The sequence below is a fragment of the Pogona vitticeps genome, chromosome 12, assembly GCF_051106095.1.
Source record: "Pogona vitticeps strain Pit_001003342236 chromosome 12, PviZW2.1, whole genome shotgun sequence".
Lineage (NCBI taxonomy): Eukaryota > Metazoa > Chordata > Lepidosauria > Squamata > Agamidae > Pogona > Pogona vitticeps.
In genome coordinates this window covers 1,220,928-1,241,450 of record NC_135794.1, presented here as the reverse complement: position 1 = coordinate 1,241,450, position 20,523 = coordinate 1,220,928, and the positions used below count along the sequence as shown (strand labels likewise).

General features: G+C 42.9%; 1 protein-coding gene across 2 annotated transcripts; it reads right to left on the bottom strand.

Annotated features, from left to right (window-relative positions):
- Positions 1 to 987: 987 nt before the first annotated feature.
- CA12 (carbonic anhydrase 12) lies at positions 988 to 19,990 on the bottom strand. 2 transcript variants are annotated; one of them, XM_020784708.3, is made up of 10 exons: positions 19,736 to 19,990; positions 18,816 to 18,836; positions 16,055 to 16,234; positions 14,508 to 14,650; positions 13,482 to 13,577; positions 12,715 to 12,778; positions 11,905 to 12,062; positions 11,075 to 11,201; positions 2,450 to 2,537; positions 988 to 2,236 (listed from the first exon to the last, which is right to left on the bottom strand). In XM_020784708.3, the coding sequence occupies exons 1-10, from the start codon at positions 19,863 to 19,865 to the stop codon at positions 2,158 to 2,160; spliced, it is 1,086 nt and encodes a 361-aa protein (XP_020640367.3). In that variant the 5' UTR covers positions 19,866 to 19,990; the 3' UTR covers positions 988 to 2,157. The 2 variants fall into 2 exon arrangements, 1 of the variants encoding a protein (XP_020640367.3); XR_012081503.2 differs by lacking the exon at positions 19,736 to 19,990 and having other exon boundaries at positions 2,179 to 2,239; positions 2,450 to 3,386; positions 18,816 to 18,876.
- Between the last annotated feature and the right edge of the window lie 533 nt (positions 19,991 to 20,523).

Here is a 20,523-nt window from a genome sequence, read left to right as displayed (position 1 = left end):
ATATATATATATATATATATATATATATATATATATATATATATATATATATATATATATATATATATATATATATATATATATATATAACAACACTGGTTAGTATATATCCTATATACTGTACTATACAGTATACTGTATATCTGACACAAAAGTTTGAGAGAGAGATGTATATATAGGATTCTACCACTAGGTGGTACCACCCAGTCGCTTTGCCTTGAGACTGAACACGTGTGCGATTCCAGCGTGTCACAATATTGTTTCCAAAAACAAAACACTGGTGGAACTTGTATTCCTGAAGTATCCACACCGATTACATTGCAAGTCGATACATATACTACAGTTTAAACACTAGCAGTGTATATATAGTGTCAACCTCTGATGTTTGGGTGTGTTCGTTTTTTTAAGGTTTAAAAACCAGGTTTTATTCTCAGCAGTCAAATTACTTCTTTCTTATATGGCCGGGTGTGTGTTGTTTTTGTTCCAAAATATGAAATAAGTCATTCTATGAATATCCTTTGCTATTCTTTAAGATTTATTTGGTTTCAGCCATCTGAACTTGGGTCTGCTGTTCACATTCCTGTTTGTGGCCGCGAAGGAATAAAAACATTAGCCAAGTTTGTAGGGGGCTCAAACTCTAACAATAATTCATTCTCTTATTTGGGTTCCTACCCACCCCCATAGTTCTTGTGTAATATTTGTGTGGGAGTGTTTGAAGTTGTTGTGTGTTTTTTGTAAGAATGGGGAAACCCAGGAGGGCTGAACATTGAAGATGTGGGTGTCTAGATCTTCTCCCCCCAGCCCCAAATGGCAGTCCATAGGGCATTGTGAGACCAGGTTAAAAAGGCAGCCCAGAAGTATCCTCAGTCATCCGTAGGTTGTAGAGAAGAAGCAGACAGATGATTTCCTGGCGGTCGGTCACTCAGGAGCAGAATTTAGTGAGAGAGGTGGATGAACATGTGAAGGCGAAAAGGAATCCCCACAAAATTCTTATTAAAATATTTATTGTGTGATGTTCCATAAACATGGAATTAACAATTTTTGGTTTATACAAGATTTGATATCATAAGGTGGAATGTCCTATATACAGTGCCAGCTTCCACTTATTGTCACCAGAACAAAGAAACAAAGGGGTTATGGCCACAATCAAACATTTATATGACACTTTCGCTTTGTTATAATCTCAGAGTAAATAGTGATGTTAAGAGGGTTTGACTGGACAGGTTTTATTTCTTATTTTTAGAAGGCCCAGAGTCTGACCTTAAAATTGTTTAAGCCAACCCTTGATTAAGCACATCATTTTGGTTCGCTGTTCAGAAAACAGAAATTTCATTGTGTTAATATTAGACCACCATGGGATGTTCTGCTTTTGACTGAAGGGGGGGCCCATGCTAGAATTCTGCCGGACAGCAACTCACCCTTTCTGTGGGAAGTGAGAGAAATCATTGGGTAGAGTTTAAACCACACCCCCTTTTTTACTTCCTAACTTTTAGAGTACAATAAGGGTTTTTCAAATAGCAAGTATCCAGATGTGCTAATACCTTTATAGGTTGCACTCTTCTCCAGATGTGCTTCGTGTAAGAACAGGACCACAATATCTGTGGCATTTTAACTGCCGTTTCGTTTTTATTTTTCATCTGACTACCCAGCTTTGAAAGCAGGCCTCTCCCAACGAGCTAATTTTCCTCCCATTTTTCTCTGCTCTTCTTGTTCCCACACAAATCACAATATTGGCCGTACTGGTGCTCGAATCGGGATCCACTCCTAATGGCTGTGGTTCCTCAGAATCCCCAGTGATCATTTTATCTGACTGAGACTGTACAGAACCCTTCAAAGGCTTTCTTCAATGTCTCCTCTTTTGCTCCTCACCAGTTCCTCATATGTTGTTTGATATTCTTTTGAATCTCGTTGGTTATGTGTTAAGGGTTTTTTAACCACTCAAAAGCCCGTCTGCTCTTCTTTCATATCTTATTCCACAAAAGAGAATAGCTAAATGTACCCCTTTTCCTGCCCCCGGAAAAAAAAATCCCACCTTGATTTAATGGATAAACAATGGCAAGAGATACACAAATGTTTGGGCTGTTGAGCTGCCAAGGGAGCCTAAATATTGCGCCAAAGGCACAAATCCGTGGCTCCCAGCATGGCCCCCAGCAACGCTTAAGCTTTGGCGATACTCTGCTCTTCTTTGGTTACCGCTGGCTTGTAGATGACTCCTTTCTCTTCCTTGGTCCTTGTGCTGCTGAAAAAGAGAACATCTTAGGTTTGCCAGGGTTGAAATTTTGAAGATACCAATGGGGAATATAAGCAATTATTTTAAAAACTTTGTTCTCCCAAGATGGGAAGGCGAAAGACTAGGTATTTTCCATTTCTGGCAGTCTAGACTAATGGGATATTTATACTAATCAGGTGGTTTTATGAGCTCTGGTTAAGGTCCTGAAAAAAGTCTTACCTCCTCTTCCTTCGAATGAGCCAGAAGGCTAAGGCCATGAGAGCAACAGTACTCAGACCGCTGGTTAATACAATGGACAGGACAAAACCTGGAGTCGAGGCAGGAATGGGGGGAAGAGGAAGAAAAGCAGCCAGTCAGTGGGTGATAATGGAAGGAAATGTCCCTGATCTGTTGTGATGATGCTGTAATCACCTCTGTTGTAACAGCTTCTACAGGAGCCCTTGAAGGAGAGGCATGCTTCAGACCATCAGAATATTGTCTGAAGGCTGTGTACGTTGCTAACATAAATTAAAATTAATTGGCCTTTTTACTGAGCACAGTGGAGCAAAACAAGCTACTCAAACATTCCATCTGACCGGTGTTTCTCTCTCCAGTGTTGCTTACATGACTCCCCTTAGTTTCAGCATGGCTTGGGGATCCAGATTACCAGTAATTTGCCTAGGCTAAAATGGGCACTTTGAATTTTCTGCAATACCTTGGCTGGGCCAGCCAATTTTAAAAAATTGCTCCCTTTTTTAATGCATTACTGTGTGCGCCTCGGTTCACTTAGATCTATGTCATATTGTTTGCTTGTTTCATGAAGAAACCATTTGAAATGGGTATGAACGGCTGATTCAGCAGGTTGAACGAACCGGCTTGAATCACCAAACCGGCTGTTCAGGACCATCTCTAAAATCAATTGGAAGAATTTTATAGATTGCTGTGAGGTATAGGTGAGGAAACAAGCAGAATAACACTTGTACAGTTAATTGGTTTTGCACATATTCCATTTGGGTAGAATTCAACCTGCCCTTGCAAAACACAAAGAGTTTGCATGCATGGTGGCCAGACTGAGGGATGATGAAAGGAGAGGTTGTAATCACACCATGAATCACCAAGGCGGTAACAAGCAAGTTGTGAGGAAACATACCCATGTTCAGTTCACCACTGGCTGGATCTTGACAAGAGGGGAAGAAGGAAAATGGACATTCAAAATCACTAGTATGACCCTGAAATCATTGGTAGATAAATAAGGACCTATTTCCTCATGATGGTGAGAGTTTGAAACATATAGCATGTCAGTGCTACAGTAATCAAAGTTTCATAGCTCTACCTTGTGGAAGGTTTATTCCTTGGTGAAATAGCTGGGAATCTCTACCAGAGCGCTCTTGTGTACATACCTGAGTAAGAGCAGCGATTACTGTGGAACTGACAAATTGCAAACTCCAGGCTCTTGTACCACTGCTAATAATTGTACCACTGCTAATAATAATTATACAGAAGGCCCTGGTTCAACCAACAGTAAACCTATGTGTTTATGCTGTTCTAACTAGGCCACTACCTCTCACCTCAGTAACCTTTTGTAAAATGGGTACGATCGCCCTGTATCATTATTTGGTGAAGACCATCCATTTTAGATTGATTTGGTAATATCCCACACTGGATTAAATACTATAAAATGCTTTGCTAATTAGAAATGATACTGACAACTTCCAACAGACAGTCCCCTAGCAGGAAACAAGAAAGCAGGCAGGCAAATAATAACACGTTTGCTGAGACAGAAACCAGATAGCCATGCAGAAAGAGCCATGCTCACAAGACTCAAGCATTGGCCAGGATGAGATCTGCAGCCATCCTATAGTTTCCACTGGTTGATACTGGATCTGCAAAAATGGTTCATACACTGGCACTTGGGTGGGAGCAGGGCCCATATGGTTCCAAATGTCAGGGAGTAGGGACAAAGTGTATGGGTGAGAGATGGTTTTCATGTCCTACTTGTGAGTTTGCCAAAGGCACTCAGTGGGCCCCTGAAGAAGAACAGGGTGCAGGCCCCAGCCAGTGTGCAGCATGGACAGCTGTTGATAAGAGTAACCCCCTGGCAGTTCGGATAGACACGGGGACAAATGTTATTTTATGAAATTGTATGCCGTTCTTTAATACCAGTATCTCCAGCTGGCTTCTTCCTGTCTCTTAAACAAATCTTAGTTCGCCCGTTTCACTTTTCCAAAAAACAAAAGTGAAAAAGAAGGACAACTTCAACAGGTGATTTCCATACAAACATGCCACACGCACATCTGTGAAATCAACGAGCCCAAAGAGCAGCAAATTAAACTTGTGGTCTATACGTGGCACGTGTATCCAGACGTGGAAGTCAGGAATTCATCTTTGATCGGGAAGATGGACAGATTTTCTCGCAACGGAGCGTCACAGTTAAACCATTCAGCCCCACTGAATGCACTGGGACTCCGTTTGAGGCTACCTATCCTGCCTTTTTCAGCACAGGAAATAGTGCACTGAGAAAACTGATGGAAGAAAGACCCTCAGAGAGTACTAAGATTCGTCTATAAGCATTCATTCAGCCCAACTTTGAGTACTCCGAATCCAGTTGCTAGAAAATAGAAGGAGGCCAAGCTTTCTCACTTCCGATCGTGGTGAGAAAGGAGTCTGTTAGGAAAGACAGGTAAAATAATAACCAGCCATGCAAAGAGGCATCAGCGAGAAGTGGTGGCGAATGCGCCCGCCGCAAGGATACACCAGTGCTCGTGCAGCTGCCGCCACGATGAGCGAAATGGAAGTCCGACAGGTATGTTGAAACACCGCCCAGCAAACCACAGCGAGCCTAAAAGTGGCTTGCGTTTTCCTGGTGGTTTCAAGACTGACGTTTTCAACATGCTGCCCGTCTGACTTTCATTTCTACCTGATTAGGCACAGGGGTCTAGATCCGGAGAGTCAAGGTTTTGGTTTTCTTCCATCTGTTAGATCAAATGAGCGCTGCTGCTGATGTCTTCGGTTTCCGCCAGAGGTTAAAATCAAGGAGAGGTCTCGTTGGAGTTAAAAGGAGCATGAGTTAAGTGTTCTGCAGCCCCTCATACTCTTGGAAGGGTTTGCCAGAGGGACGCCCCGGACGGAGCAAGTTCAGCACCTATACTATATGGAGGCAAATAATGGTCTATAAAGCACTTTTTAGGCATTGCATCTGCTCTGGTGTTTGCTGCTGCTAAACCTGGAGAACATGTGAAGGCATCCCCAGCTATGTTTTTAAAAAATTGATAACAGTGGCCCAAAAGCCAATAGAAAGAATTTTTCTAAAGGCAACTGAAGGCATGATAGCAAAAACCAAATCCCAAAAAACTCTGCGGTTTAGTAGCAGAGTTTTGTCTTGTGTAGACAGAGGATTCCCCATTCTGTGCATGCATGAAGTGAACTGAATGTGTGACACAGCGTGGGCTGTTTGCCATCATTTATCCATGAAATCTGTCTTCTGCAAATATAAGATGAGAGCAGTGTGGTTCTCACTCAAAGTTAGATGTCTAGGCCTGGGGTTTCTTTTGGTGGTGGTGGGGAAATAACCAGGAAATTAACGTTAAGAAAACACTTCTCTTTGATTTCAGCATCACTTCAAAATGCTTCAGTGCCAAACACATAACCCATACCATTGTTTTACAAATTATTATTTCTTTTCCACTGTTCCAAATAACAACTTGATTGAATCATTAAAGATAAAGATCTCTAAAAAGCATTAAGATTTGTTCTACAATTAAGAACTGATGTCAGATGGGAAACCATGGGAAGCTTGTTAGACCTGGTACGACATGTCCTCCTTGGAAATGACCTGCAGTGCCAATAGGAGGTTGCAATTTAATTTGTGCAAATTAACGATGCAGTGGGGAGACCAGGCTGCAAATCCCTGTTCTCAGCCTGGAACTTCATGGTGTGATTGTGGACCGCTTCCCGCTCTTTGTGAACAAAATGGGAGACAGAGAGCACAAAGAGAAAAGCCATTTAAAATCCAGCTGCAACTGAAGTTGCTTCAGTTTAATTCAGGTTCAGATCCATAAAGATTTGGTCCCCAGATTAGCGCACATGCTCTTAACTGGTGTGCTACTTTTTGCCAGGAGAACATTTACATTCAAATGGATTTGCATAGCAGATTTTCCTTGACCTCTCCTTTTAAACTGGCTGGTTCTGGTTCAAGACTTTCAGATAATGTTTCAGCTCTGTTTGGGTTCAGGAAACATAAACCTTTGTTCCTCTGCTCTTTTGCTTTTTTGTTTCCTCTTTCGGGTTATGTTTAACTTCCTGATTATTTTTTTACAACTGTTATTTTAAAACATTATTCAGCAACATTTGCCCCCCCTTTCTCTTTCCTTTGTCCCCTATCAAAGAAGAATCAAAGTGCATGGTACTAGAAGGTGCCAGGAGGGAAAGCAGGGATCAAAGCAATCACGCTGCTGCAGCCACGGCTGTGGGATTGCTTTGATCCCTTTTCTCCACTTCCTAAGCCCTGGGGGGCTTAGCAAGAAGGCGGAAAGCAAGGATCAAAGCGATCCTGCAGTGCTTCGATCCCTTTTCCCCTCCACTTGCTAAGCCCTGTGTAGGGCTTAGCAAAAAGGGGAAAAGCAGGGATCAAAGGGATCCCTTTGATCCCTTCCCTTTTATGCCATGCAGTCATAGGAAGAGGAGGAAAGGGGAACCAAGCCATCCCCCAACCCTGGGGGTGGGATTCCCTTTGGGCAGGCTTTAGCAAGCCGCCAGATGGGAAAATCCCTCTCTGCTTATGCCCCTGAGGAACAGCTGATCCACGGGGGCGTAAGCAGGGACAAATATAAAAGGTTTATACTGTACTCATTGCTTCATATTCATTGGGGTTTCTGGACCTCAAGAATTCAAAGCAAAGAATATCTGATGAATCAGGGATATTTCACAAATATCCTGATTTGTTTTTATTTTCATCCCCGTGTCTAATCTAAATCTAAGCAGATCTGACAAATGGTGGTCCAGTTTTCTCTTGAAGGCCTCCAGCATTGGAGTGCTCACCACTTCCTCATTGGTTCCATTGTCATACTGCTCTAACAGTTAAGATGTTTTTTCTGATATTCAACCGAAATTTGTCTTCCTTTAGCTTAAGCCCATTCTTACTTGTCCTGCACTTCAGGATGATTGAGAAAGGATCCTGCCCCTCCTCTGTATGACCACCTTTCAAGACTTGAAAAGTGCTATCTTTGAGTTTGTCAGCATCCTTTCAGAATTGTGGTGTCCAGAAAATAATCCCAGTTGAGATTTTACTACCACAGCGTGGATTTGGAAAGCTTGGGAAAGGCTTCCACTTTCCTGTTACTCATTGCAGTGTTTGAAAATTGAATGTTGTTACATTGTGTTGAAAACATTTTCAGAGGGGCACCGTGTTAGACAAAGCGTGTCAACAAAAAGAAAGGCTTGTCACCTCTTTAACACTAAGATATTTTAGGGTGAGCTTTCGTGGGTTGTAATCCACTTCTCCAAACTCTTACCAATTGGCCAAAGCCTTTGTTTTTTGCTTGTTTTTTGTTACAAATTTTGAAAATGTAACTCATTGGGCAAAATCGTGTTGCTCAGTTACCCTGACGGAAGGGCGCTGGTGTAGTTCACAACGCAAATCATTGTGAATAAACAAGAAGCCACTTAGATTTCTCACTGCATGTCAGTTGATCGTCATGAAGCGCAATCAGAAATCCAAGCAGTGTTTCGTTGGTGAGCATCAATTTAGTGCTGTTCAGCTGTTGCTTTTCTGCTGGCATGATTACCCAACAGGATTATGGCCAAGATTTTGACTGATTGTGCTGCTGTGTGACATTTTTCTTTGCTCCTTTTTTGTTATCTTTTGGACTGATGAGAGAATGTGGAAAATCTGAAAAATTCCTGCTTTCAACAATGCCTTAAAATACTTGTGAAAGGTAATTTTTTTAAAATGACTAGAAAATAAATATGATGCCTCACCAGTAACTTATCTTCATTCCTACTTTTTAGATTACTTTTGAAATGTTACCTTACCATTACACCCTTTTTACCCCAGCAGTAACTAGTTGCAATATACATTGCATGTAACTAGTTATTTCTAAGCTCTGGTAACATGCTAAAATATTTATTTAATTTCTGATTTTTTTAACTTCTTCCTGCTTCCTTCAGTGAACTGCAAGGCACAGCTTAGAACAAACTTTATTACAAATCCATGCTTGAGGCAAAAATACAAAGTAGAATAAAATCAGAAATAAAAATCTCTCTACCACCCCGTTGTTCCCAAAACCAGTTACTGCTCTTGTCGAGTGAGAGAATAAAGAAATTTCCTCGCAGAAAAATTAGCCATCTTTGTCAATCTTGCTTTTCAAGTCAATTTCAAATCACTTTTGACTTCAGAGAGAGTCTGAAACCTTGGGGGCTTTTCCATTCTTTTCATGGAAGTAGCTAGCCCAAATTTGCAGTCAGGCATATACATCAGAAGGTGCTGCCTTCCATTCTGGTTCTTTTTACTGAATATTCCTAAGTACTTGTAAAAATCACAGAGTCAGAATCCAGTGGGACTTTTAGTATTTGGCCCTGAGTTTCCACAGAATATAAATATGTGTAACTTTCCCATACATTCAAGTCCAGTGGTTTCTTAGGAAGTGTTGGCGAGAATTCTAGGGTATGGACAGAATGCTTGCATGCGTGGGCCTTTTAAAGTGCTGCTCTATTTCATATGCAAAAATTAACTGGGTTTTTTTTTTTTTTTTGGCGGGGTCACAGTATTTCAGACAAGGACCTTAAATACAATGAATTTCTTTTGTAGAGCACTGTTTGATTTAAAAAACACAGTGTCCAACATCCAGGTATATAAGTGACCCTTGTCCACCCAGAATATTTAGCTTTTAGAAATTACGGTAGGAACGTCATGTCCTCAGGATCAGTATCCACTCATTCACTTGTCCACACTCTGAAAATATTAAAAGAAAAATCCCTGGAAATATATATTTATAATGTTATAATTACTAGAGCTGGCCACAAGAGGGAGGCAGAGGCCATGCTATGTATAACATTTGCTATTATTATAGCGGTCACTATAATCCATATTTGTTGGCATGCATGGGGGGGGGCTTGTAACCGATTCCCAGCAGATACGGCGGGGAGGAGGGTATCCTACTGTATTTACAACTGTACATGTCTTTTGACCGGTAGCACCCTTAGGCCACAATCCTATGCATACTTAGCAACAGGAGCATTGTTAAATACCTTGTGGCTCATATCTGAGTAAACCTTTACAGTACTGAATTGTATTCAGGCCTGATTGTTTATAAAGCAGCATATTTTGCCATTGCAGTCCAATTTGCACAAAACAGGCCAAACAGAAGTAGTAGTGGTAGAATAATAATAATAATAATAATAATAATAATAATAATAATAATAATAATAATAATAATCATCATCATCATCATCATCATCATCATCATCATCATCATCATCATCATCATCATCATCTCTCTGTATTGATTTGTCAGTCATTCCAAAACAGATAATGAGCAAATAATGAGTCCTTATTTGCTAATTATTGCACATTTTTGCATGAGCCAGATGGCTAATTTTTACCCTCATGACGGTGGATTTTTTTTGGCAATCCAACGTTATGAGCCTTCCCTGCCTTTTTTTTACGTGTCACACTCAATCTCCTGAAGGACTTCATCAGATCTTCTGAAACTCCCCAGAAAGAGTCTCCCTGCAATGGAGAGTTGCAGTTCATTTTAGTCACAGGAGATGGCCACACGGAACAGCTATAACAGCTTTTCTGTTGTAAACCACCCAGAGTGACCCTGGATGCCAGAGGGGCAGTATATAAATCAAATAAATAATAATAATACAGTGGCCACCTTGGGTCCTTTTTAAGAAACAAACAGGGGGCTCCCCGAAGCATCCTGGCCTCCGGTTCATACATCAGATAAAGTGCAAACCTTTGTGCCTTTCCACCCCACCCATCTGCCTGCAAACTCTAAAATGCAACCGTATCCATAACTACGATTGTTATTTAAAAAACAGCATTAAGGAAGCGAGGTTTATGGTGGGTGAGCTCGTTTCCTTAATCTGAATTCAAGGAAAGAGGTCCTCTCGAAATATAAGGGATTTTAGCCTGTTTGAGCCTGAGACAGGCAACAGCAGGTTCAAAACTGATTGTGTTCAGAAAGAATATTTCAGAGTTCCATCCTTCGTTCTTCCTGGGGAACCAATTTCCTCGTAGAGGAGAGGGGCTTTTTATGCCCAGACAGAGACACTTCCTTAGCCAAGATGAATAGCAATGACCAGGGTCCTGCAACCCTCACCTGTCTTCCTCTTAACACTTTTGCAATATCACTTGTGCGCTGGGGTGAAATCAGATGAACGAATCAACACCCTTTACAAGGAAAATCACTACCACCTTTCTGTTCATTTCAGCACTTAAACCGAATGGTTTAAAAAGTGGATGAGAGGCAAAATTAGACCACCTCCCCCCCCCCCATGGAAGGCATTATATCTTTTACAAAACATGAAAGGAAGGCCTCCAGATTGTGAGTTTTCTACATTTGGGTTTTCCCCCCTCCTTTGACAAAGAAAGAGGACCCCATGAATAACTGCATGATCTTACACATATATTTTTAGAATTGAATTCCTGGTTAACTCCCAGGATATAACAAGCCTAGCCAAAACTAAGCCTATCCTGTACACATCTCTATGGGTTTTTTAGCCAGCATCAGCCAAGTAGACCTGCTGCACGTTAAGTAATCTGACAGGCTCTGCCCCTACTTCCAGCTCCTTCCACTGTTGAAACTTAATAATTAAAAAAAATTGTTTTAGCATCTCTTTGTACAAGAGCGTCTGGCTTACCTTGTCGAAAGGAGACAGAAACCAGCCTTTCTTCAAACTCCTGGACTCTCCGGAAGTTGTTGACCATTTCAAGAGGGGCCGGGTCATTGGACTGGGTAGAGTACAGGGCCGTTTCCAGATCCAACAGCTACACAAGCAAGACACATGCCTCTTGTAACTCCAGCAAGACAACCATGGATTGTTTCCCTTGGGGGGCCATGTTTTGGGGTTGTAATTAGGCAGTTAAAGTTTGTTCTACCTTGATTGTGCTTAATAACGCAATGCTAGTGGCCGCACTCTTGGGATTATTCAAGGGATGCTAGCAGGAGTCACATGCATTAACAGAAGAAGGCCCCACGGTTCTTTCTGCTGTTATCCGATTAGAAATATGAACCACAGCGAACTGTCAAGTCAATAGTAAGGGGGCTGCATGCCCTGTCTTACAGCTTACGGCCCTTTGTTTGGCAGAGGGGAACCATCTTTTTGAGGACTTTTTCAGAAAGCATCCTGTGATTGAAGGAACTGACCAGTTCTAGTCTGATTAAAAGACTTTAAAAAAATCCTGGCAATTTGTCCACCTTCTGCCTGTGAGCAGTATTTGGGCCATGGACTCAGCAGGCAGAGCGAGAGGTGCATCGTAACTCTGTGTAAACTATAAAAATCACTTCTCGTTCCACATTTGTCCCTATAAATGAGCATCGTTGCATACAGACCAGTGTCTCTTTTTTTCAGTGGGGTAGATTATTATAATTATTTAATCATAACTGGCTGCCGTGGTCCATCGTCGTTGTCACGGCTGATGCAGCCAAAACAAGGCATGCCTCTGTGTGTATCCATGTGTGAAGGCTTACCTGTTTCTCTGAAATCTGTACTGGTTTTCGGAAAACCGTCCAAAGCACACTCGGGTAGCAAGGAGGGGTGGTCAGGGATCCTTCGTAGCGGTAATACTCGTCCAGTTGGTCTGGGAGCAAGCCCTGGACGTTGAAACCAGGAATGAGAGTTTTCTCATCTGAAAGAGATGGCGCATGATCTTTGAACCCCTTCTGCCTTGACTTTGGGTTCCCATTGCCTGTTTACTCGGTGCTCTTTGCCACTTTTCCGGGTAGGGTAGCTGGTCAGTGCTGTGGCTATCCTGGTTTATTTATTTATTCATTTATTTGGCTAACCCTATCTGCCAAATGACACACCCACACACACTCTCTGGTTGTAACTGTTCCATTTTGCTGAGGAACAAACGTGTTCTGGTCTAAAAGTCACAAGAGTTACAGCCAACCAGTGGGTCTCCCGGCTGGGCCCATGGGCGATCCAGTGTTGTCAGTCCGACTGCGGCTTGCTTGCAGGTGCTTTGGGAATGGCCACGTCTCTTTACGGGGAGTCAGACAGCCCGGGAACGAGTGGTGTTGGCGGATACTATCAAAGGGGAATAGTACGATATTGCTCTCTAAATCAACAGATGGGGGATTGGCGCTTGTGTGTAAACAGTTTGAGGTGCTCTGCCTGGTTCCTGCCTCCTGTGAACCAGATCCGAAAAGCAAACCCAGTGCCTCAATTCAGCCCCGCCTCCATATCCAAAGACTTTAGGCTTCACTGTACGCAGAGCCCTAATGGACGAAAAAGAGTTTCTAATGAGACCGTTTTGCATGGAGAAATTCTTTTCTCACCCTTGTATTTGACCTCCTGGAAATGGCTGAAGATCTTTTCATAAGATGGGTTGAATGAGCCGATCTGCAACGAAACAGAGAGGATGCCTTTTCTAGACACAGGTGATGACTCCTGTGTAAAGTTCTCTCTCTCTCTCTCTCTCTCTCTCTCTCTCTCTCTCTCTCTGGCTTTTATCCCACCCATCTAGTGGCATGCTACTACTCTAGGTGGTTTATATATATACAAGTCTGCTATATGTCTGGGACATTGTGCAGAGAAAACGTTTGGGTTGGCAGGTCCCATGGAATATCTGGGCCACAGCGGTTGCCCTTCTCAACTCAGGAGAACATCGGGTGGGCTTTCGAATTAAGTTGCCAGGAGGTTCACGTGGATATCCCGCCTTAGTGTCCAAACAGTACAGCCTGCTCTTGCGTTGTGGTCTGCTTCTTCATTTGTTGTTGGAATAAGCCATCAATTTAGTGGGCTGAAGTCATGTTTTCTCACGGCACAAAAGACCTATAATTTTGTCCCATCTACAGCTCAGCGCCCCTGAGCTGTTCTCAGCCAGAATAATAACCCTTTGTGGTGAGTGATTTCTTTCACCACAGTGTAAAATACTTAATCGTCGTGATTACAGTTTTGTTTAATCACAATCACCAAAAAAAGCAAACCAAATCCTTTTAGGGAAGGACATCCTCTGTAGGAAGAAGAACGAGCAAACTCAAAGGCCATTTTTCTCATTCTCAATTCAGGTAGAAATTATTCTAGGGGGGGAAATACCTCTTACCTCGATAAGGACAGCCAAGACTGCCAGTCCATCTGCTTTGTCTGACGCCGTTTGGAAATCTGGGTATTTGTCAGAGTTATAATGGACTATGTGGAGCTACAGGAGGGGAATAAATGCAGACAAGGTCAGTTGAAAGCACAAGGAGCACGCAGCCCTTTGTGTGTGCGTGTGTGTGTGTGTGTGTGTGTGTGTGTGTGTGTGTGTGTGTGTGTGTGTGTGTGTGTGTGTGTGTGTGTGTGTGTGTGTGTGTGTGTGTGCGCATGTGTGGAGCTGCACAAACCACTGGCATTTCAGGAGGTCTTGTGCATGAGAGCTTCCAAGGAGTTTGCTCCCCGTGTGAAGAACCAGGAAGGACTCATGATGGAGGTTGCATCCATTCCATGTTCCACGTCAGGCAGGCACCAAATTGTCACTCATAAATACTTTGTCATTGTCCTGGAATTATAATTGTAGGGCATCCCAGGCTTTCTCTGGAGACCTATAATTAGTCTGAGAGATGAAATGGCTTCATAATTAAGAAAAGGAGCAGGATGACCTTTTTTTTTACTGGAAGGTCTGATGGGCCTGGGCTTCAGCAGGAAAAGAGGGAAGCCAAATCCGAGATGGATTGACACCCTAAAAGAAGCCACGGGGCTTCAGTTTGCAAGGGCTGTTGAGGGCAAGACCTGTTGGAGATCGCTCATTCGGAGGTGACTCGATAGCACATCACCATCACAACCACACACTTCTCTCATTCCAGGCAGTTATGCAGGAAAACAGACAGCTAGGGTTACGCAATGAGAGAACCTGCATTTTTTTAAAAAGAAGAATCTTATTGAATCAAAGAAAGAGTCCATATACACTTTCAGCACTTGCTCAAAAAGATGGTTGCTATTCCAAAAAAAAAAAAAAAAAAAAAAGACCCCACACACATACTGTACAGGGCGTGGTTTTGCCCTCAAAAATGAGCCTTGAAAGTGGCCTGGAACCATTTGAAAAGCCAAAGGGGATTGTCTTAAACTGGAGAGAAGTGAAGCTGATCTTAACCTCAGCAGCAAAATGCCTCCCGCCAACCGTGTGCTCGGATCCTTCCTGCTTCTTCTGGTTTCCCCAGTGCAAGTGGAGCTGAGCCGCAGAGTACTTGGAAAGGAGGCCCCCGACACTCATGGTTGGCGAAAGACTCATTTGTACTGGAGGGTAAAAAGATAGAAAAGTCAGTGTGTAAGGATTGGAACACAAGGGAGCAAAGCGCCCTAACCTGAGAGCCTTAAAACAGATTTTTTAAGAAGTCCACTGACATGTCAAAGGTCAGGGTTAAGAGGCAATTCCCCCTTATTATTAAGAGCTATCTCCCCTGTTATTTGGATTTGTTTATTTGTTTTGGCTGCTGTTCTGCCCACATTGTGTCTTAATGCAGAAATACTACACAATGTTGCAAAGGAACTTGTCTCTTTGGAGGCTGTGCTTTGCAAGCTTTCAGGTCACACAGCCCTCTTCACCAGCCAGGAGGAATCGTAACCTTTGGTGCTATGACATAAAGCGAGTCTTCCCATGGAGATCAAGCTAGCATGAGGACATTTGCAGAATGGAGGACGCCATGAATGACGGAGAAGGGCCTGCCCAATTAAATGTGCAATAAACTCCGTCAAAACCCGGGGGTGGGATGGGTAGCCTCACAGTTAAGCATTTGCACCCATCCTGCTGGCATCCCCTAATAAGAATACTTTAAAAGCTTTGGATGGTTCAATCTGGTGAAAAACATTTTTATCCAATTTGTTTCACATGGGGGTAACTTAGTGATAACATTACTGCGGCCTCTATTAAATGAGGGAAGTGTGGCTATCCTTGTCAGTAGTAGAGAGGCAAAGAGTTCTGGATGGAGCAGATGATGACACAGTGATAGGATGCCAGCATTTTCTACATCTGTTGCTCTCCTGTCCACATTCTAGCTCCCACCCATATGCTCAAGAATATGGAACAGAATATAAAAGTACAGCTTGTCTTGTAAGCAAGCACCCGTACTTATCAGTTGCATCCGTTTCCACTAAGCTTTCACGCTCAGTTTGAGTTGCTGACCTTTGAGGAGCAGGATTTACCCCACTGCTTTATATGCTTTACTGCTCTGCAGTTTACAAGTGGTTTTTAATGTACTATTGTTTTTTTTTTGTTTGTTTGTTTGTTTTGGTAAGCCAGTCCGGTCCCCCACACAACAGGGCAAAATACATCAGAAAGGAGACACATAATTAAATAGGTAGCAGATTGTGCTTTGTTTTGTGATTGGTCTTTCGGCTGTAAACATGGGCATATCTTGATTACTGAGGCTCCTTTCACTGAGTATATTCCTTTGTGCTGGAGATGACCTATTAATCAGAAGGAATACACATTTCCCTTGATGTCCATCTTGACCCTTAGCTTCTGTTTCTGCTCTATAGTGAGAAGATTAGTTCTGGCCTGCATTGCTAGGTGGATGGATGATTGACATAAGTCAAAGAACTAGAGCACTCGTAAGTCCTAGGTAATGATGGTATTCCTTATTCTGAAACCATAGGAACAGTTCCTTTAGCCTCTTGGCACTCTGTGTGCGCTTCCCTTACCTGAATGTCCATTATTGGTCAAAACGAACTCTTCTGTGAAGGGCACGTCGTAGCCCTCCAGCTTTATTGGCAAAAGAGTCGAATCGTACTGGAGAATATCGTTGTGGAAGTCGATGGGTGATTGGAAGACCCCTCCACAAAAGGGATACTTCTTGGGCCACATTCTCTCCCCGTCTGGACCTAGGAGTGATGACAAATCAAGATTTGCAAAATAATCTTAACCCCATGCATATCCCTGCAGTGTGGCAGGAAAAGTGCTTCTACCCCTCCATGTGTGTCCTCAATTTTATTCTCATATAAGGACAGCTGGATAAGAGAGGTTTGGGCAAAGCTTGGATGCTTCCTTTTCAAATTTAATTTTTCTTCTTTACTTGCTAGAGTGAAAAGAAACCTGCCATTATTTGCAATGTCAGAAGCTGATGCTTTCTCCATTGCTTGTTGTTTTTTTAAATAGCCTTACAATCAATACAGGAATGCAATAGCAACAACAAAAAAGTCAAAATTTCCTAGCAGAAGACTTCCCAAAATGTGCAAAAAAGTGTCTTTTAAAAATGTGACTTCTTATCCAAATAGAGTACTTTAAATCTCACTCTGTGGAAATGCAGCTTCCTTATGCCATTGTTACAAAGGAAAAATGTTTACACATTGCAAGGTAGCTCTGTTCATCATTATTCCAGGCTGCGACTTTGCAGGGTGTAACTTCAAAGACACAAACTGAGTATCAGAGAGAAACCAGAAGTCACGCAACACCCATAAGACTAATTAGTTTTTACTTTTTCATAAGCTTCATGTGTCCAGAATCTCTTCTTCAGATAACTCATCTTTGGGGGGCGTCCAAAACTGGCAAAAGCCTATCTACTTGCTGGATTGCCTTCTGAAGATCAGAGAGAGCATCAGACAGGTAGTCCTTGTGTATGTGTTCCCTCAGAAAGCAAACTCTTAACGCTCCCAAACCTGTGACAGAATTCGGACCACTATCTCTTTCGCTCAAGACCCCCTTGGTCTGGCAACAAAGATGAGAGATTGGAAGCTCCCTTTCCCCTACCTTTACTGGGGGGGGGCAGCATTGAGACCAATACAATAAATGCTTCTTACGGCTGCTTAATATTTATTACCTTTGTATGCATATGATTCTTTTTTTCTTGAGAAACTCCCATTTGTCTTAAAGGTGTGCAAAGCTCCCCTTCAGGTTTCCACCACAAATTATGGATATCCCCTTACAAGAACTGTGACTTAACAGTTCACGCACATACAGTAGTGTGGGGGTAATCATCCTGCACTCAGATGAGGTTTGAAGTGAGCACAGCAAACCCTCCATGGTTTTTCCCCTCCAGGGGAAAAAAAAATCCAAAGCCACATGGCCTCTAAAGGGAGCCTGCACAATATTGTTGTTTCAGCTCGGAAGCTATGTGCGAGGAACCGGGAGGTATATGCTATAAATAAATGCAAATCAAGATGTGCAGCTTTCTACTTAACGGGTAAGGAATGAATTTTGTGTCTAGGTCTTTAAATGTGTGTACGTGCATGCAAACATGCAAGCTGGGTGTTGGAGAGCAACAGACCGGTTGTCGTTGTGGGTATCTGTCCACCCTGAAAGCAAACAGCACAGTCTTGGAAGATCCCTTCCCTGCTACAAAATTCAGACCACTGTCTTGTTCACAGCTCCGTGTTGCTTCTAAAGAAGGGGTTTGCTGTCGCTGTTCGCCAACAGCTGTTAAAAGTTCGTCATGAAATGTCTTGACCTACTAGTTATATCGAAGCTTCATACTGGCCTCTCTTTTCTCAACTGAAACACAGTGAGATTTTTGTGGTGGTGGCCAACACTTCAGATTCTCAAGCAATGAATTACAGTTGCGAATCTGTGTTTTGACAGATGGTTTGTGGAACTTGCCTTCAACGGAACATCAGCGTCACAGAAATAAATACAAAGGCAGTTTATTGGGCATCTTTCCACCCAAAAGATCTGAACTGCTGGATAACGAAGTGGCTTAAGAGGCTGGGAGTTCGATTCCCCCCACGGGGCCTCTTGACAGGAGTTGGACTCAGGGATTCATAGCTCTGCAGTTCTAAGAGGATGATTATTGAACTGCTGGATAGCTGAGTGGTTTAGGCAACAAGCTGCAAAGCCAGAAGTTGGGAGTTCAATCCCCACTGCTCATCTGTGACAGAGATTGTACTCAATGATCCCTTCCAGCTCTCCTCAGTTCTCTTATGTTCACTCTAAGAAAGGAGATTTGGATTAAACATCGGGAAATACTTTCTCGTGATAGTTGCTGTTTGACAGTAGAACAGACCAGCGCAGAAGGTGGTGGAGGACTTTGCTTCTTCAGAGGTTTTTCACCTGAAGCTGAACGACTGTCTGACTGGAATGTTTTAATGGTGGAATTCTTGCATCCATGAGAGGAAAGCTGGACTAGAATGATTCTGTTCCCATCCATACAATTCTGCAACTCTTTTTGCAGGCCACTTTGTCCAGTTGATGGGTTGTGGTTCCCTCCTCTCCCACCTCAGCATTCTCCCGTGGCTGCTGATTTCACAGATGGAAAAGGCACCTTCCTGGCTAACTGATTGAGCTGTGCCCCATCGGCCAAACAGGACCTCTTTTTACCACCTAATGACTTGAATTAATGGGAGATTTGTGCATGCCAGGAGAGCAAATCACACCCCTCCAGTAACTGAATTATACCTTGTTTGCATTCAACTTGACACTAAAAGCATAGAATCACATGTTAATCTTAATAAAATTAAAGCAGCTGCTTACCAACGTAAGACCATGTAGACCCTGGAAAGAAAAAAAAGGAGATAGGAATCTCAAATCACAGTGCTATCCCGTTATTTTGTTTAAAACACATACAAAACCAAAATGCCAAAAAACCTAAAGATGCTACCCAAATATAGATCGATCATACAGAACAGGAATCAGATCCATCTGTGTCGTCCTCTGCCAGCCTTCCTGGACCTGGTGCCCTCATGAGGTGCTTGACCACAACACCCATTGTTCCTGGACTGGTTGGCCATGCCATTGGAGGATTACGGGAGTTGTGGTCAAACATGTCCGGGAAAGCTCAAACATTAACATTGTCCCAAATGGGTCGATCTGGCTTCTTGCAGTTTTGGATTTTGGGAAAGAGGAAGAGACATGTATGATGTGCGGACACACAAATACAGAATAGAATTAAGAGTCCAGTTTATTTGAATGGGGTATATTTTCCTCCCTCTTTCAGGTATTACAAAAAGCTGGACCTGCCAGAGGAACCAAACCAGAATTTTTATAACATTAACACTTTAAAAAGGGATGAATTTATTATAGCAGCAGGAAGATGAAAGGCTGAAGGCTTGTCCTCAACTGACTGAAAGGTGCGATCATTTTATGAGTGGAGGGGAGGTTAAAAAGAAAACACAACAGCACTTGGAAATTTTTCTTTTTTGGACTACAAATTTTGGGAATCCTTCAGCCACCATCTGTTCCCTGTCATGGGGGATTCTGAGACCCTTAATAATAAAATAATTTTTTCCAAATTCTGGTGAAAAGTGAGATGAAATGGTAGCGAATTCCAGAGAAAGAAAAGCAACAAAGCATAATCTGTGAGCACTAGAAATGAGCGTAGCTCCCCAAATATCACGTATGCCTTACAGAGTCTGTCTGGCAATGGGACAAAAGAAAGCTGAGAGTCCCCTTACCGTTCACGGGTGCTTGTGTGGAAAGGTGAGCCTCGAGGAAGATGAGGAGGAGGAGAAGAGCTGCTGCAGCTGTTCTGGACCTTGTGACTGACATCCTCGGGAAAAGGACTTTGACGTCTCCAAAATGCATCCAGCAGGGCTGGCCGACTGGCCCAGGGTCCTGGGGTCGAGCAGGGGCTGCGGTCCTTGGAGCTGGCCGGCTTGGAAGGGACACTTGTGGCTGCCGGGAGCAAAGGCTGCTTCTGCTGATGTACACCAGCCTTTGCTGCTTCTCGGAGGCTCAGCCCCCAAACACATGATGTCAGCAGCAGGTTTGCCTCCCATCATCCTAAAGAGGGACAGAGCAACCCTTTGATCTGGTCTGCACCAGCGGGGTGGGGGGGGGAGAGAAACTTACTCTGCCTTAGTAGGAAAGGCAGATAGCTTCTCAAAATGTGCTAAACACTTCCTGGGGAGAATCCCAAATGTTAGTTCATTGAAATATAGAGGTGTTTGTAATTTTTTTTTAAAAAAAATCCATCTTTACTACTACTCTCATTCTTTCCTTCCCACTCATCTGGGTCCGGATTTATCATCTAGCAGTTTAGCTTCCCCAGCCCTGCCTAACAAATGCTGGGGTTGAACCGAACCTGGGAAAAGTCAATGTTCAGAAAGACGTACAGCACCAGGAATCTCTCTCCCCCACTCTTTGTTTAGAGAAGCCAGGTTGTTGACCGGAGAGAAAACCTGGGAGACGGACTGCCCAAACATGCAGGCTTTCGTTTAAGGTGAACGCAACGGAGATGCTC

Excerpts from the sequence above, each read along its gene's own strand:
- CA12 (XM_020784708.3), bottom strand. The coding sequence starts at position 19,865 with ATGCATTTTGGAGACGTCAAAGTCCTTTTCCCGAGGATGTCAGTCACA. Across the intron at positions 16,235-18,815 it reads GTCTACATGGTCTTACGTTG|GTCCAGACGGGGAGAGAATG; the intron begins GTAAGCAGCTGC and ends CATCACTCCTAG. Across the intron at positions 12,779-13,481 it reads TCTTGGCTGTCCTTATCGAG|ATCGGCTCATTCAACCCATC; the intron begins GTAAGAGGTATT and ends GTTTCGTTGCAG.